The sequence below is a fragment of the Lycorma delicatula genome, chromosome 13, assembly GCF_047948215.1.
Source record: "Lycorma delicatula isolate Av1 chromosome 13, ASM4794821v1, whole genome shotgun sequence".
NCBI lineage: Eukaryota > Metazoa > Arthropoda > Insecta > Hemiptera > Fulgoridae > Lycorma > Lycorma delicatula.
The window spans coordinates 23,557,042-23,576,277 of record NC_134467.1 but is presented as its reverse complement, the minus strand read 5'-3'; the positions used below and the strand labels follow the sequence as shown (position 1 = coordinate 23,576,277).

At 27.8% G+C, this 19,236-nt stretch overlaps 1 protein-coding gene across 4 annotated transcripts in view; it reads left to right on the top strand.

The window, feature by feature from the left end:
* Positions 1-17,738, top strand: part of LOC142334156 (solute carrier family 2, facilitated glucose transporter member 1-like) — a 151,563-nt gene extending 133,825 nt beyond the window's left edge. For all 4 annotated transcript variants that reach the window (XM_075381944.1, XM_075381939.1, XM_075381943.1 and 1 more), the window contains 4 exons: positions 9,699-9,911; positions 12,553-12,655; positions 14,056-14,224; positions 16,782-17,738. In XM_075381944.1, coding sequence (XP_075238059.1) covers positions 9,699-9,911; positions 12,553-12,655; positions 14,056-14,224; positions 16,782-16,938 — 642 coding nt within the window. In that variant the 3' untranslated portion in view covers positions 16,939-17,738. The remainder of the gene's footprint in view (positions 1-9,698; positions 9,912-12,552; positions 12,656-14,055; positions 14,225-16,781) is intronic.
* Positions 17,739-19,236: the final 1,498 nt, after the last annotated feature.

Below are 19,236 nucleotides of genomic sequence, written 5' to 3'. Positions count from 1 at the left end.
AAAATAGACGGAGCATACAGGAAAGTTAAGGAAAATTTTGGGGTACATAAATTAAAATCTAATAATGTGTTAAACATAGATTGTACACCAATATATAATACGAAAGGTAAAGTCGATAGATGGGTGGAATATATTGAAGACTTATACGGAGGAAATGAATTAGAAAATGGTGTTATAGAGGAAGAAGAGGAAGTTGAGGAGGATGAAATGGGAGAAACAATACTGAGATCTGAATTTAAAAGAGCATTAAAAGATTTAAATGGCAGAAAGGCTCCTGGAATAGACGGAATACCTGTAGAATTACTGCGCAGTGCAGGTGAGGAAGCGATTGATAGATTATACAAACTGGTGTGTAATATTTATGAAAAAGGGGAATTTCCGTCAGACTTCAAAAGAAGTGTTATAGTCATGCTACCAAAGAAAGCAGGGGCAGATAAATGTGAAGAATACAGAACAATTAGTTTAACTAGTCATGCATCAAAAATCTTAACTAGAATTCTATACAGAAGAATTGAGAGGAGAGTGGAAGAACTGTTAGGAGAAGACCAATTTGGTTTCAGGAAAAGTATAGGGACAAGGGAAGCAATTTTAGGCCTCAGATTAATAGTAGAAGGAAGATTAAAGAAAAACAAACCAACATACTTGGCGTTTATAGACCTAGAAAGGGCATTCGATAACGTAGACTGGAATAAAATGTTCAGCATATTAAAAAAGTTTGGGTTCAAATACAGAGATAGAAGAACAATTGCTAACATGTACAGGAACCAACCAGCAACAGTAATAATTGAAGAACATAAGAAAGGTCCGACAAGGATGTTCCCTATTCCCGTTACTTTTTAATCTTTACATGGAACTAGCAGTTAATGATGTTAAAGAACAATTTAGATTCGGAGTAACAGTACAAGGTGAAAAGATAAAGATGCTTCGATTTGCTGATGATATAGTAATTCTAGCCGTAAAAAGGATTTAGAGTAAAAAGGATTTAGAAGAAACAATGAACTGCATAGATTAAGTCCTACGCAAGAACTATCGCATGAAAATAAACAAGAAGAAAACAAAAGTAATGAAATGTAGTTAAATAACAAAGATGGACCACTGAATGTGAAAATAGGAGGAGAAAAGATTATGGAGGTAGAAGAATTTTGTTATTACAGAAGTAGAATTACTAAAGATGGACAAAGCAGGAGCGATATAAAATGCCGAATAGCACAAGCGAAACGAGCCTTCAGTAAGAAATATAATTTGTTAACATCAAAAATTAATTTAAATGTCAGGAAAAGATTTTTGAAAGTATATGTTTGGAGTATCGCTTTATATGGAAGTGAAACTTGGCCAATCGGAGTATCTGAGAAGAAAAGATTAGAAGCTTTTGAAATACGGTATAGGAGAATGTTAAAAATCAGATGGATGGATAAAGTGACAAATGAAGAGGTATTGCGGCAAATAGATGAAGAAAGAAGCATTTGGAAAAATATAGTTAAAAGAAGAGACAGACTTATAGGCCACATACTAAGACATCCTGGAATAGTCGCTTTAATATTGGTAGGACAGGTAAAAGGGACAAATTGTGTAGGCAGGCCACGTTTGGAATATGTAAAACAAATTGTTAGGGATGTAGGATGTAGAGGGTATACTGAAATGAAACGACTAGCACTAGATAGGGAATCTTGGAGAGCTGCATCAAACCAGTCAAATGACAAGACAAAAAAAAAAATTTTAAATAAATTGTTGGAGAGATCTTTCAAATGGGTTGGTGTTAGGGTCGCGTTTTTATAAATACAATGAAAGAAAAAAGTTTTGGTACATAGTTTTTAAAGTATTCGCCTTTTAAGATTTATGTACTTTTATATGCGTTCGAACCAATTCTTTAAACATTCTTTTCCACTCTGAAGTTGATACCTCAAAAACGTGGTTTTGGAAGGATTCCAAAACCACACTGGTTTTGGTGGTTGACAGTGATGAAAATCGTTGTCAACACATTTTTTGTTTGACATTTGGTAACAAAAAGAAGTTGTTAGGTGATAAATCAGTTGAATACAGACAATGAAACGTTTATTCAATGTTTTTCTCAATTAAATAATCAATTGTTTGACATGCTGTGTGAAAGCTGGCATTGTCTTAAAGTGATGTTTTCGGTTGTTTTTACCGATTTCATTGATGACTTCTGACAAACAAATTGCTGTAATGTACAGTATAACAGAAGAAACAAACGATCATTTTCTTGGATGTGCTTCACAAACCACTTTTGTTGGATTCTGTTCATCTTGGAACACAATTGATTGTTGTGTGGTTTCCGGCTTGTTTCTAAGTTTTTCCTTCTGTTACGATGTTGTATACAGATCTCGTATTTCCTCTCAAATTTTTTGAGCATTTCCTTACAGCAATTGACACAAACCTGTTTTTGAGCTTTGGTCAAATTATACAAAATCAATCAGGAGCAGCTCTTTTTCACAGCTAAATGTTCAAATGTACTGTAGTCTTCAATATGCCTAAAAATGTCTCTTTTACGTTAAGTCAAATGCTGATCCTCTTCAATCATATTTGCAAGGCATCAATGTTTTTTTTTTTTTGGAACAACTGATTTTCGTCAATCTTCACAAAATTCATCATTGACAGAAGCACGACCATGATGAAATTCAAAACAGTTGTAAATAGTCTTTTCTGATGGTGATTCATTACCAAAAGTTGAATGAAGTTATTGAAGGCATTATTGTTGAGTTACGCCTTTACTAAAATCGTAAAAAATCATCCAATGAAAACCTTCATGTGAAATTTCCATTTTTTACAAAACGTTTTTTTAAACGCTTACCTGTAAACAAACTACTCAACCGATTTTGCTTTTTACGAATTAATTGGGGAGTTTACTGCTCTTAATTTTTTCCAAGTTAAGTAACTTTGAGATCACTTATTTCATATAATGTTCAGCATGAAGTATTCAGAAGATTTATTCTCTCTTATTTTTTGAGTTTGGAAAAAATAAAGGAACAAAATATTAGTTTTCTAGTTTGAAAGTTTCAGAAATTACCGGAGTTAAAAAAAAATTGTCATTATTATTTTCCTTCAGAAATTTTTTAAAAAATTTCTTTCATTAAGCTCTACCTTTTTGATATTCTTAACTGCAGCATACCTTTATTATATTTAATATTTTCTTTTTTCCAAAAAATTAATACTAGAACTTAAGATAAATCCCCCGTTTAGTTTATTTACTCCACTTCAGTGCAGGAAAATATTTTCAGCAGCAAACTTTGTATATTTATACTTTATTTTTCACATTTATTTTCTTTTTTAATTACTGTTTTGGTGGTATAGGTCTGGTTTTTTTCTTTAATTGTTCCTTTTTTTTGTATTGTTTTGTTTCATATTTTTGTAATTTTTATTAAAATACTGTTATATTTATGATCAGCTTTATAGAATTACTCAAGGTCATCTACTTTTTCTACAAATTTGTAATATCAGTGTTATGTATCTGCGTTCTAATTATTTTTATTATTTTATAATAAATTAAAAATCAATAATATCTAGTTTACATAAAACTGATTACATTTGTACAGTTGTATTATTTATAAAATAATATAAGATAGATGTAGCAACAACGTAGGGATTGGATTATGACCTTGGAATAATTATACAGTTGGCTGGTACTACAGTAATAATAATTTTTTTTTAATAGTTAAGTAAATAATATGTCATTATATGTAAATAATGTAGTTATTCCACAGTTCCTAATCTTTAATTTTATCTATAATTACTAGTTATACTGAACTCGTTAGTTTTTTAAATTAGTTTATAAATATTTTTGAAATTTGTTATTCTTGAATTTGAATTCAATTTTTTAACATCTGGCCATACTAAATATATGTATAAAATTGTTTTAAGTGTATAATAATGGCTGTTCAGTAGATAAGAGAGTCCTATGATTTTAATGTGAAGGGTTCCAGGTTCAAATCTCAGCAAAATTTTATCTGTAAAAGATATAAATTTATTTTACCAAATTTATTATTGAATTTAGATTTCCCAGTTTTTATATATCTATATATTAATATATATATATATATATATATATATGTATAGAGAGAGAGAGAGAGAACACTATAAAATCTTTGTTTTAACAGCCATTCATTAAAAATCTATTTGAATGATTATTCATTAATAGTTTTTCCTTTTAGATCCTTGTCTTTTAAATAATTTATTTTACTTTTTGTTTGTTTATTTTGGTGTTGTCACATTTCTTGCCATAATATCTGTTATATTATGTCACGTTTATTTATTGTATTTCTTTATTAAGGATTGATTGATTTCATTTATTCGATTTGGCTTTTAATTGATGATGTTATTATCGAATATTTTTAATTGTTAATAGTTAAGTTTCAGCTAATGAAACGTTTACGGTGCGTTTTTAACGTAACAAGATTTCACAAGTGTTGTTTGTCTTCATAGGTATATAAAATGTATATACATAATATGTAAGCATTACCTTACATAAAAAAAAAAATTAAATTAAAGAATGGAGAGGTATGAATATTTATTTAATATTTTATAATTATTGTATTATGTTATTTATATATATATTTATATCATTAGCAAAATTTAATTTTTTGTTCTAACAGTAGTAAATTTAAAACTCTAAATTTTGGTAATGTAGTTAGTTCTCTTTATAGATATTATTTTGCCATGTATTATTCATTAATTCATAAATCTTGTTAGGTATACATTAAGTATAGAGTAATCATATATTTGCTTATGCAGAATATGTCAATGAGATATTTACATGTTTGATTGGCTGTAAATATTAAATATTTTATCTATGGACTGATTCGGCTGAAATTTTGCATGGATAAAAGTCGAATAAAATCTGTTACAAATTTTTGTTCTATATATAAACAAAATATCATTCAAAATACAGTTTCCAAATGCGTTTTATGATAACAGTTATCTGACATACTGATCATCACGTTGTTCCTTACTGTTCCAAACATAAATTCTGATTTTTTTCTGGCAAGATTATACATAACTTCATTATGCAAACATTATAACAGTAGTGGATATTTGAAATTTTCATTAAGATCACTAGGTTTAAAGATTTGTCTTTTTTTATATTAAATGGAAAATATTTATTTGAAGGAACATGTTACATGTGTAACCTAAATACTGATGCAAAGTAGAGGTCGTAGAAAATGAAATTCTTCAGGTCCTGAAGACTTTTTCAGTTATGCTTATATCATTTGTCTAGTATTGGTGTGAGTAAGTTGCTTTCAACTGATTTCAGTTTAGTTAACATTATCTTGAGTGGTTTTTTTTTATTTAATTTTTTAAAAAAATTGTTACGCTTTCTAAAATAAATTTAAAAAAATTAAATTTAGTCATTCAGTCATATTTGACTAGTAGAAATTCCAATTCCTTGGAATTTTCGTGGCAAATTTTACAGGTGGTTTGCATTGCTTTCCCAACGTGGTTAATTGAAACCCAACCACCAAAGAACACCAGTATCCACAGTCTAGTATTCAATTCTACTATATAAAAGCAACTTCCTTGGTAAGGAGTTGAACCTTAGAACTCTCAGCTTTGAAAATCAGTTGATTTTGCGATGACATGTTTAACTAGTCTACCCTATTACATAATAATAATAGACTTTAAATAAATAAATTACCTAAAGTATTTTATTTTAAATGTTCATCACATCCGTATGCAACCAAAAATAAAATTTTATATCCTACGATAGATTTTTTGTGACTTGTTTTGGTTTTCAATTATGCAAAATACACTCAGATTGGTCAATTAATAAAATATCTACAACCAATTAAAATGAAAGATGTAAATCTTTTTACATGATATTCTCCATAAAAAATTTAAACCTTTTTACATGATATTCTCCATAAAAAATTTAAACCTTTTTACATGATATTCTCCATAAAAAATTTAAATAGTTCTATTAATATTATAACTTGTTTTCAGTATATATTGGTCAAAAAAATTTGTAAAAAAAAAAAATAATTTTATAATATTTTAAGTAAACCATTCCGTAAGTTAATGTTTTATATATAAATTTATTGTTTTATTTTGTATGATTTGACTCCAAATTTAATGTCACATAATCGGTTAATAGAGAAAATGTTTATCAGAGTATAATTTTACATTTATATTTCTTAGTTTTTATACTCTTTTGTTTTCCATCAATAATATAAAATTAGCTCAAGTTTTTATAGCATTTTTTTTATTTTGGAAATCAGCATTGTTTTTACTCTTTAATTGTTAAAATATATATTTTTTTTGACGGGTGTTTAATTATTTAAAAAGTGTGCGTTATAAATGTTTCTAAGTGTTAAAATATATATATATATAATATGCATATATAAGTAACTTTTCTATAAAAGACATTATGTGAAGAAAAACTTATCAAAATTTACATCAACCTGTTTATTACTCAAAAAAATATTAAATGTTTTTAGTTTTGGTATGTGAAAACTGGAAAAATATGGTTACATATTTTGCTTTTTTTTTTTTTTTTACCTGTAATATACATCTCAGGAATTTCAGTAGTGTTTAAAAAAAAACAGCATCAAATTAATATTTAATGTGTAGTGAGAAAAATTAATAAATATATATATTTTTTTTATTAATTAATTCGTACAATAATTCGGAAGTCTCCTGCTCATCTATACCAGCATTATTGATTTGGATCTCATAGACAACTACCATCCTTTGTTCATGTAAATGAGTGTACTTGCAATTTATTAAATCCATAGTTCATCAGGATAGGATGTGTTGTTAATTAGAATCTAAGAAATGGATTAGTGTCCAGGGATAGTATACAGGATTATCGTTGATGTGAAAATATATTCGATTCAGCTGTACCTTAGAACTATGAACTTCAAGAGAAAGACTATTGATAATCATCTGCGCCACACCAATATAATAATTTATAGAAATTGTTAAGAATGAAAATCAAGTTATGCAGGAAGAGATAAATCGGTAGAAATAGATTTTAGTTATAATTCCAGTGTAATTGAAGACTAATATTGAATGCTTTAAAAAAAAAGTGATTAGAATTAAAAGATATTATAAATACATTAAGAGTAGAAATCTGTAGAAATAGAGTTTAGTTTATAATTCCAGTGTAATTGACGACTAATATTGGATTGCTTTAAAAAAAGTGATTAGAATTATAGGATATTATAAATGCATTAAGAGTAGAAAAAAAAATTGAATATGTGCTTAAAATAAAGACTGATAGCTAGCTGATAGAAAGAAACAATTAATGGATATTAAAAGTTGTAATAATTGTTTCAAACCAGTCTTATTTTTATTTCGAATAAAATATTTGTATAATCCTGTTACATCGTCATTTTGTGTGTTGTGTACATTTTTGTTATTAATGTTTTTATTAATATTTTGTATGACATTTTTTTTATAATCGTACATTAATTTAATACATTTATTTCATTGAATAACTCAACTCATATCCTGTGTTCATATTATATATCTGCTAATCTACTAACTTATATTTATAATAGATTCCTGTGTACTTAGAGATGGTGTTTCAATATAATAATTATGTGTTTATCTTTGTTTTCTGTAATATATTTTATATTAAGGCATTCAGTTGCTTTTTCTGTTTTGTTTTTTTTTTTTTTAACTTTTACCTACGTTATGGTTATCTAATTTATGCTTATAATTCATACATACTAACAGCATGGATTTTTTATGTATTATAATATTGAATTATATTATAATTCATTGCGTTAAAAAGTTTATATTAAATATAATTTTCTTACAAAGTCTTTATTTTGTAGATTTTTGACTTCATCTCATTCATATATTATTAAAGACATGTAAATTTGTAAATTATTAAAGACATGTTTTCAGGTGATGGTATTGACTTTAAATTAACTTTTATGTGTCTGTAAAAAATCAAAATAAATGACGTTTCACAATTTTTTTTGTTTACATTGGTAATTGCAGTTGGCATTGCTGATAGTAATTTTTATCTTAATAGTAGGTTAATTCATTAAAATTATCATCTTTGAGTTCTATTAGTGGAAGAAATTTTTTTTCTACCATAAATAATATATACATTTATGTTTAATCCACAGCATCTTGTTATCAGGTTTTCTAATCTATGCACTTGCTACATCATGAGAAACTTCCTCTGATTGAAAGTATGAATTTTCTAGATGTGGTCAATTTTTTTAAATCATCTGAAATTAGAATTTCAAATTTCATCTTTCCCGGTCGAATTATACATTATAAAGCTTTTAATAATCCAAATTTTTTTTTTTTGTTCATTTTTCCCTGCTTTCTAGTATTAATTGAAAGGAATTTTCATAAATATTTAACCATCCTTTATTAAAATGCCAATCAAATTTTTAACAGATCAGTTTACCAAAAATGTGTACAATTAATTTGGTTTTTTTATACCATGATTGATATAATAGATATATATATATAATATAATTGATAATAAGAAATAGCCACTACTGAAAACGGGACAGCTGTTCTCAGGAATAATTAAAAACCCATTGAAATGATTTGTAAGTAATCTCATTTCCCAGTTACTCATTTTTTAGGTCCATCCATGTAGTGTGTATCAACTCTTAATGGTAGTTGAAACGTAAAATGTGATATATATTGTTATGTTTATTACAACAGATATGTCGTGTCCAGGCAATGATAACGTTGGAATTATTTTCATCCCCCCCCCCCAAAATCATTGCTAAGTAAAGACCCTTAATTAGAATCGATTTTATTTTATTTTCTTTGCTAAACCAAATATACTTTAATATTCAGTCCTACAAATTAGAAAAAAATTATTAATTACTAATTGCATAGTTAAAATTACTCTCACGATTGGAAAATTTGTTAAATTTGATAACTTGTTTTGTCTTTACTATTATCCAGCATTTAATAATGTTTCAGGAATAACATTTGAATTCATATAGATTAGATAATTATAGAATCATATAATGACTTACATAAAAACTAATTTTATACCTACAAGGAGCAAATTTATTTTTATTAAGAGTGAGAAAGTTTTCAAGCACACTATATATTAGAGTTTTTAAAATTTAAACTGGATGGTTTTCTCTCGCCGTTTGTATCAGTTAATCTTTATTATTTTAAATGTTTTTGTTAAATAACTAAAGGAAGATTAGATTTATAATGTTAGAACATCCAACTGGCATTAACAGTTTAGATTCCCACCTATCTAACGTTTACTTTCTGGAGAGTTGTCTCCATTGGTATGATTTTCAATAGTTTATATACATATATACTCCTCTAAGTTTATATACATGTATAATTAAATTATCAGTAAAAAGAAGTAAATAATACAGTTTGAATTGACCAGTTATATGCGTATAGGGAGTGAAATAAATAGGTTAACGTACAAGATTTTTTATTCTTTGTATTTCTGCAGAGCCATGTTAAATTATCAAATATGTTGAATTGTTTTCCAGATTAATTAAATTTATATATACGTAGGTTTCTTTTTATTTCTCTTAGCTGTAATATTTCTTTATTATTTTATTTAAGACAGTTTGATCTGATGATGATGTCAAAAATCTATAACAGTTTATTGATTAGTAAGAAAATAATAATGTAAACTTATGTAATTATACTTAACATATTTTTTCTTTATAATTTCCTATTGTAGTTTATTATTTTTAATATTTTTTTTGTATGTTTTTTATTAAATAAAATAGGTCTTCTATTATTCAATGAACATATTTGAAACGGCTGGATTATCAACTGAAACTGCACAATATGCAAGTCTTGGTGCTGGTGTTGTTAATTTCGTAGTTGCAGTTACAATGATTCCATTGGTTAGTCATCTTCCACATCGTACATTGTTAATACTCAGTTGCTTCCTTGCTACTTGTATGCTGTTCACACTTACAGTCTGCATCGCATATATTGTAAGTTTATTTCTTTATTTATTTTCTTTGTTACTTAAACCTTTAAATTTATAATTAAACATTTGAAAATGGGCTGAAATTAATGTATTTTCAGGGGTATAGTTCACATGGACACTGTTGACAGCAGATTGTTGTCAAATTACTTGTTCCTCTGTTGTTAAAATAATGGATTTATATTTTTAAATATCTATATAAAACCAGTTTTTCAGTTTCATAAGATGCTTAAAAAATATAAAAATTCAGCTAGTTTGGCTTTGAATCTCTGTGTACATTTATATGAGTTTTTTCTTTTTTACTTTGACAGTTGTCGAATAACGTATGTTTTTACAATCTAAGAACAATATAATTTTCAAACATACATATAATTTAGAAAGCAAAAAAAGGTTTTATATAGTTTTACTATATGTTAAAAAATTCAGAGATGTAATTCAGAGGTTTGGGTAATATGATTAACAGAATTAATGTTTTTAGTCATTGAAATATTTTTTCTAAATTTAATATACGAGATGTGATCAAAAAATATGGTGAATAATTTTTTATTAAAAACGTAATAAGGTTACATAGAATTCGATTTAATCTCCTTCAAAGTACTGTCCTTGGCTAGCAATGCACTTATCCCAACGTTGACTCCATGACTGGAGGCATTTCTGGAAGGCGTCTTTCGGAAGAGCTTTCAGCTGCTCGGTCGTGGCCCTTTCAATGTCAGCAATGGTGTCAAAACGTTTTCCTTTAAGCACAGTTTTAATTTTTGGGAAGAGCCAAAAGTCGCATGGTCTTAAATCCAGTGAGTATGGAGGATGAGGACAGACAGGAACATTTTTTTCGGCCAAAAACTCACGAATAAGAAGCGAGGAGTGACACGGTGCGTTGTTGTGGTGAAGAAGGAAAAGCCATCGGTCCATTTTAATGGTCGCTTTCTTCGTACGTCGTTTCGCAAACGTTGCAGTACACCCTTATAAAATTCAGAGTTTACAGTTTTTCTCCTTGGAACGAACTCTGATCGCACTATTCCCTCACTATCGAAAAAAACAACGAGCATGACCTTGATGTTGGATTTTGACTGACATGCCTTTTTTAGGGCGAGGAGATGAACTGGTTTTCCATTGGGAACTCTGCATTTTGGTCTAGACCCAAATTTTATCTCCAGTTACAAATTTGGCCATGAAGTCCGGATCTGCATGAAGACGACTACCCTTCAACTCTGTGCAAATTGATACACGATTTTCCTTCTGTTCATCACTCAAAAGTCTGGGAACAAATTTTGCAGTCACTCGTCTAATTTGCAATTCATTAGTTAAAATGCTTTGAACGGATCCGTATGACATGTTAAGGTCTTCCAATAGCTCTCGAATAGTCATTCGCCTGTTTGAACGAACCATTGTTTCCACTTTTTGCACATTTTCAACTGTTTTTGAGGTTACTGGACGTCCCGCACACTGCTCGTCTTCAATAGACTCATTTCCGTTTTTAAACTGGTCATACCACTTGTACACAGTCTTCAAAGTTACCACATTATCGCCGTACACCGATTCTAACATTTTGTGAGCTTCTTTAGCACTCTTTTGCAACTTAAAACAAAACTTAATGTTAATGCGTTGTTCAAAATCCATGTTGCGCGACAGACATGATAAACACAATCTCACTCTAGCGGCTCTGGCAGCTGACTGGCAAGCTCAAATGTGTTACAACTTGTCCCTGCCTGTCTCAGTTGATCACGCTATTGGACAAATTACAGCATATGGATGTAGCATCAGTAGTTGCCGCTATAAAAATTCATTCACCGTATTTTTTTATCACACCTCATATATACATATATATAAAGATCTATCTAGCGGTGTCTATGAATCTGTTATTTTTACATGTAAAAACTACTCAGCCAGTTGAGGTTGAGAAATAGGTTCAAATATCACAAGACCCATAGCATTAGAGTGTAATGTGCTTGACCAAGCTTATTGCGTCAGTAAATTGTGTTACAGGATTATTGATATTGTGAATTTCCAAGCAGAAGTTTACCGTCTTCTCAAATGTTTTAATATCCCTATATACTGTCCAGCTACTCCACCAAGTATATATGTTAGACATCCTAGAACATTATCAAGATAAGTTTGCTTCGCTGAGGAATGCATTCCAAATTTCTTCGATCGGCACGCTTTCCCTTTTTTCTCTTCCAGGTTGTAAGTTGGTTGCAATTACCCAACCAACTTATATCACGTGTTACAATATTGAAAGATTCACTCGCTGCATGTTGTTCGTTTTAAACTTCTTGAAATCACCGTCAGCCAATTCCTTAACCTATGGCAACGGCTACTGATGAAAAATAATTAAATGGAATTCAACAAGACCTGGCATGTTTGTAGTGGGGAAATTTAGCAGCACATGCCATGAACATTTTCTTCTATTTCATACAAACTTTTATTTATCAACCAAAGTTTTAATGTATGTGAATTATGCAGTGGAGAATGTGGCATAAATCAACAAATACCTGTATGTTTATCAGTATTTTCTACAAAACATGCTATTTGCCTTTAGCTGTTTCAGCTACACTTTATCACAAATCCTTAGCGATAAGTAATAAATGATTTTTATGTTAAAATTTGTTAATTAAAAGTTAATAATTGTTATTTTTTTTTTGTTTTTTTAGAATGTATTCACATGGATGCCATATTTCGCAGTATTCTGTGTTATGTTCTACGTTTTAGTCTATGGTATTGGTCTTGGTCCTATTCCATTCTTTATTGGTTCAGGTAATTATTGTTTATTTTTAAATTAAGAAAAAAATAAAATATAAGATTATACAGTATAAAACATGTCATTTTCATTTTAAAAAATAATTTAAAAAGAAAAAGCGCTGTAAAATTAAAAAGCTAAAAGTATCTAAACTAGATAGCAAGTAACTAGCTATTTGTATTATAATTATGATAGTTCTGCAGATGAAATAGTAATTATGTAGCTGAAATTCACAAATAAATTTGTGACATTTAAGAGCCGAATGTTATGAGCAATGCCAAAGTAAGACAGTGATTCTGTTTTTTTTTTTTCAAGAAAGGTGAACAAACATTCATGATGTAGAACATAGTACTGGCCTGTGATAACAGATGATTTAATTAAAAGTTGTCAAAAAAATTCAAGAAAACCAGCATTTCACTGTGTCACAGTTGTTTTTGATATTTTATGAGCTCTGATTTATGAAGTTTTGACTGAAAAATTGGCTATTAAAAATATGTGCTAGGTAGGTACTGAAGATGTTAACTGAACACACTTGAAGAGAATTGTCTTGCTGCAGTGCATGATTATTTCCAGTGTTTTTCATCAGCTAAATCCCTGGCATTTACATCATGTCCACTCCAAATTCATCTCGCACTAATAGTGTTTGCTTGCAACTTTAATTCCTGCTTTGTCAAACAACAATCAAATAGCAAAACGTTTTTTATGTATGAAATATATGAGGTGTATTCTTAAAGTAGAATATGTTTTGAAATAAAAAAAAAAATTTTCCAACAAAATTTGTCTGATAACCTCACTATCTGATTTGCCATGTGTAGCTGTGTATTGTCATCCTTAGAATAGCATTTGTTTTTTATAACTCGTATGATTTTTTAATGTTTTACAATACTCAAAGCAGTTGTTCAATCACTAAATTCAACAAGCAAAACACCCTTTATGTCCTAAAACCATTAGAAAAACTTATTTTAAAAATGTCTCTTATTTTTAAAAAAGCATTGTTTAACTTTTTATAGAAAAAAGGCAGGGATTAGATTTAAAAGCTAACACTTGTAGTGGAGACAACATAAGTGTGAGGGATTATGTGAAATTTGCAAGCCTCTCTTTTATTCTGATATATAATTTTATGTGCTAAATAGGTGTTGTATGCCTCTCAGATAACAAAAGAGTACACAGTATATTTTCTTGTACAGTTTATTGGACAGTAACATGACCTTCAAACAGTGGCTGATATCTATCTCCACTACATTCAGTTATCATGTTAGAGTAAAATACTCAAGAGATTTACTTTAGCTTCCACACTTATGTAATGAAAACTTTTCTAAAATATTGAATTAATAAATTAGAATAGTGTATACACTGAATCACTATATTCAAGTTTACTTTTATGAAAATGATAATAATTTTTTTTTCTTGTTTTCAGAACTATTTGATGTTGGTCCTAGACCAGCTGCAATGGCTTTAGGTAGCGTAGCTAATTGGAGCGGTAATTTTGGTGTTGGCATGTTGTTTAAACAATTGTTGGATACAATGGGTCCGTATTCATTTCTTGTATTTGGCTTCTGTACTGCTTTGTTAACAGTATTCTTAAAGTAAGTTGGGTTTTAGTATTATTCTATTTATTTTTTATTAATTTGAAAACCATACAAATTAGCTCAATTTCAAAAACCATGTTAAATTATCACCACAGGACAATTCCATTGAGCCAATCAGTAACTTTGATGGGTAGACAAATCCTAAAGGTTTTGAGGTAGAAACAAAAATTGGGTACACTGATCCATGTAGATTTGAAAGTGTACTTCATTTAAAACTCTCATTGCCGATTGATCATTTTAAATATTTGTTAGGAAATAAAAAGTTTATCATATTCTCTTATTGTCATGAAATACAAGTACTGAAATATTTTATTATCTTTGTACAACTATTTTGACAGTAGTGATGGAGATTAGGTATATTTTTGTTGGTAAGACTACTAGTTTGCAGTTTCATGTAATTTGCATACTTGAAAATAAAAAAGGAAAAAAATATATATTTTTTTTCATTTATGTTTCATTGTTTAAAGATTATGCTAATAAACTCCAGACCTGTTCAATTATCGCTTTAAAAATAAGAAAACTGTTTTTAATAGTAAGTTTACTGCTTTGGTTTAATCTGCAAAATTATAACTACTTTGTAGGAATGTGATGCTAACAAAAAATTAACTGTCATGAAGTTGCCCACCATTTACTTGAAAAATTTGTGTCTTTATTGGATTAATAAAACGTTTGTTTTTTACATATTAATATCATCATGTTCTTAAATTTAATTACATACTGTTAGATTAATCGCTTGCTATTTTATAGGCAGTTAAATTATCTGAAAATTGATTAACATGAATAAACTATTTATTATTTAATTTATCAAAAGAAAGCAAGATAAGATTCATTAAACCATAAATTGATACTGTTTTATTAATGAAAGTTATTTTAACAGTTTCATTTGTATTCTGCATTATTATTTACATTAACAAAACAGCATATGCAAGTTTGAACAACTTCATCATCAGAGAAGCAATGTTGTTTGTTAGCCTCTACCATTTGAAATTATATATTTTGACGCTGCGTTAACGGGAGTCTCATAGGTTATATATATATATATATATATATACACACACACACACAATACATGTGTGTATGTGTGAAACATAAACTTAAATCAATTGAATTAATGAATTGTGTGAACTGGGAGCATCTATCACTGTGTTAGCTGGACTTGAACTGAGCGATTCAAATCAGTTGAATGAATAATATTACAAAAATAATGGAATTAAATTTACATTAAAGTAAATTTAAATTAAAAACAATTTTTGTTTAATAATAATAATGATTTTCCTGTCGGGATTTTGTGTGAAACTATCGTGGTGAGATGATACAACCACCTCATATGAGGCTAGCCCAATTATCACCATCAACAACTGGTAACAAGCCTCTGGGACGCTATTTTGGGAAGTGCAACGGGGTACTCTATAATATTTCTACAAATAATCGTCCGATTTTCAAAATTCAGACAGGGTATTTGTTAGTAGATTGAAGGTTAACTTTTACATGCATCAGGTATACTCTCGAACTAACAGATTATGGTTATTTGGAAATTTTGTTGTATCTTCGCAACCAATCTTGCGATTTTCAAAATTGAAATAGGTTATTTGCTAATATAATTCAAAATCACAATGGAACCAAACCAGTACAAAAATTAACCGATATACTCAAAAAAATCGAGTGGCCTGCCCTATGCTGAGACCAACTTGAGCCTGGTGTGTTCCCACTAAGTCTTTGTAGAGTTTGATGACAGTACGATTAGCGGTAATGCTTTTGGCATCAGATTGGGGATAGAGTCCACTATTGCCGAATTTGATGCTTTAGAGGGGGATAGGGCAAAGTGGAACAACATAAGCTGCCAATAATATTGTGCTAACTGTGATTGTGCATAAACTACAAGGGACTACCCTAGGTAGAGTTGTTGCAGATCTGAGCACTCGTGTCTTTGCGAAGGGCCAGGCCTTTGTAGCACTGAGTTGTTTGAGATAATCGGAGAGTTTAGCCACTAGTTGTTCGGATCCCGTATGATCTGCACGATAAAAAGTCTCTCGAGGAACTCATTCACTTAAAAAATCTGTTAGTTTAAATTGGTATAACCAGATAAATAAAAATTTAATTGTTCACAGTTTCCTCATTTGGCTCAGTAAGTTAAATACATTATATCTATACATTTTTTAATTATTAATTTTTCTCGATGATCACTAAAAAATATTAATTACTAATCGAACTAAAAAAAAATAAAACAAGTTATGGAAATATCAGACTGAATATCGTTATGCAGTATTTAATTAAATAAAATAATGGGTGACCGATGACTTTCAGACAATTTTAATCTGTTTTAAATATATTTTTTATGTAGTAGAAATAGCAGGCATTTAAGGTTGTCTAATCATTAAGTTCTCAACAGGTTTTACAGTGATAAGAAGATTTTGTCCTTAAATGAAAATATTTAAATGCAGGTGGGAGGGGGGCTCTGAATAGCAATTATTCTACATTAAAAAGTTCTGAATAGTAATTATATTCTACATTAGGGCATCAGTTTAATTTTTTTTTCATTTTTATTTATTTTCAGATTGTTCTTGCCCGAAACCAATTCCAAGTTTCTTGATGATTTAGACAACGAACCTCCACTTCCACATGTCCAATCAATCAGTCGTCCTACACCGCCAGCACATGTTTTATTGAAAAAAGGTGATCGAATGTTATTCCAATCCCTTCAAGAATTGTGACCGAATAAATTATCAACAACACAAATATGAGTAAAAGAATTTGAAGAACAAAAACTAAATCAAGAAAATAAAATATAAAATAGACTTTTTTAATTTCTTTTTTTTTTAAATCGACAGATTTTTTTTTCTTTTTAAATAGTTATGATGATAACTTACGTAAAGACGCGACAATTACTTGTAACTTTATGATTTACATTAACGATATAAAGTTAAAATATTACTGATTTATAACGACTAATTAAAAAAGAGATAATTTTATAAACGAGAATTATATTCTAATTTTACTTGTAACGTTATTCAATTATAATCTTATTAAATTTTAATTTAAGAGAGGAGAAAAACAAATGTTATGAAATGATTGTTGAAATTTCATAATTTTTTTTTAATAGTATGTTTTTTTTTTTAGTTAAATAATTGTCGTTTAAATTATGAACAAGTAAGAAAAATAATAATAAATTATTATTATTATGAAATAAACATTTTTGTAATTTTTTTTATTAAGCTGGTAACCAGAAATAATTTTAACGGATGATTAAACTTAATAAATTTTTTATTGGTGCCTGATATGATTTTAATTTTTAAATACATAATAATAAAATTTAATTTAAATGTATTTTTTCTCACTTGTTTTCTACCAGCTTGTGAGTTTTTAAATATTTTGATTTGAATTCTTTTTCTTTAAATAATGCTACTTAAAATTATTGACTGTACATGGTACTTTTTCTTTATATTTATAAAAACAAAAAATTGTATATATTTATTTATTTCATCGTTACCTATTATTTATATAGCCCATTAAGTTGCCCATATAATTTAATATACCGTCTTTTCATAAATTAGTTATTTAAATAACTCAATAAATTTTAATTTATGTATTTATTTATATATGTATAGAATTTTATTTAATAATTAGTTAATGATGTATATATATATATTTTTTTTGTAAATATATTTTTAAGTTATAGATGAAATGGTTTTATGTTGCAATATTACTGTCTATTTTTTGTTTTAATTATTAATGTTTGTATACAGTCAAATCTCTGTTTATGTATATATTTGTAGTGGTTAATTTGAAAAAAAAAACCTCATTTGAAATTGCAAATGAATGCTGCTGTGTATTGTTTTTAGGTTTAGGGGTGTAATTAACCTCTAATTTTGAAAGAAAAACTAATGGAAACTTTTTTTTTACAAATAGAATTTATGTTAATTGCAAGACACCAAGACCTTGTAAAATTGTAGAAAATTTCATTGTCATAAAATTACCATAATTTATTATCATAAATTGTGTAAAAATTTTAATCATTATTATAAAAATAAGTTTTTAAATTCATTTTTTATAAATTTTTAAATTTGCAATTCCAACCATATTTAGATTTGACTTTTGTACATATTGTATATTATAATAATTTTTGTTTCTTTTTCTTCATATTTATTCATAGTCCCTTTTTGATTTATAAGTTTCATTCTTAAACTCAATTTTTGCTTCAACTCAATTTGTATTTTTGAGTGATCTCTCTTGTTATCCTTATTATTAATTTATATACATTTTTTTTAAGTGCTCTACAGTTTATTTTTTTTAATCTACGTATTATTTTTAAAAAATCTTATCTCTTTTGGTCTACCATATAATCTTTTCCCTATTTTTATTTTCTGCTTTATCATAGTGATTTTATATATTTCATATTTCTTGTTTTATAATACCGAAATCAAACGAATAATTTTTTATTTTATCATTTTTTTTAGTATAAAAGCAAGGTGCTATATATATATTTTTTTTTTTCTAACAAGGTGATCATAGTAGAAAGAAATTATGGCTGCTTATTTTATTTTTATTTATTCCTTTTTCTTATGTACCTGTTTTTTCCCATTCCTTTTTTTTTAATTAATTTTCAATGTTTTGAGTTATTCGTATCAGTTGTAATTTTTTTAATTATTTTATTTTCGTGCCATTAATTTAGAAAAATAAACAAAATCAAAAGTAAATATTGTATTAAGTAGAGTTTTGGCATTTACGAACGTACATTTTTTTAGAATAGTTTTAAACAAATAAGTATTACTGTTGAAAAAAAAAAGATTGTATAATGTTATATCAGTTTCACTAATTGCACAGTATATATAAAACACAAAATATTTTTAACGGTAAAATAATAATTTAAAGTATTGTTATTAGCACAATTAGACTCAACATCATAATATCATCATTGAACTGTTCTTATATAAATTTATCATTCGTCAATTGCTCGACGTGGCTTCTTTTAATTTTATATTTATATCGGGAACAATTTTTAATCGTTCTTA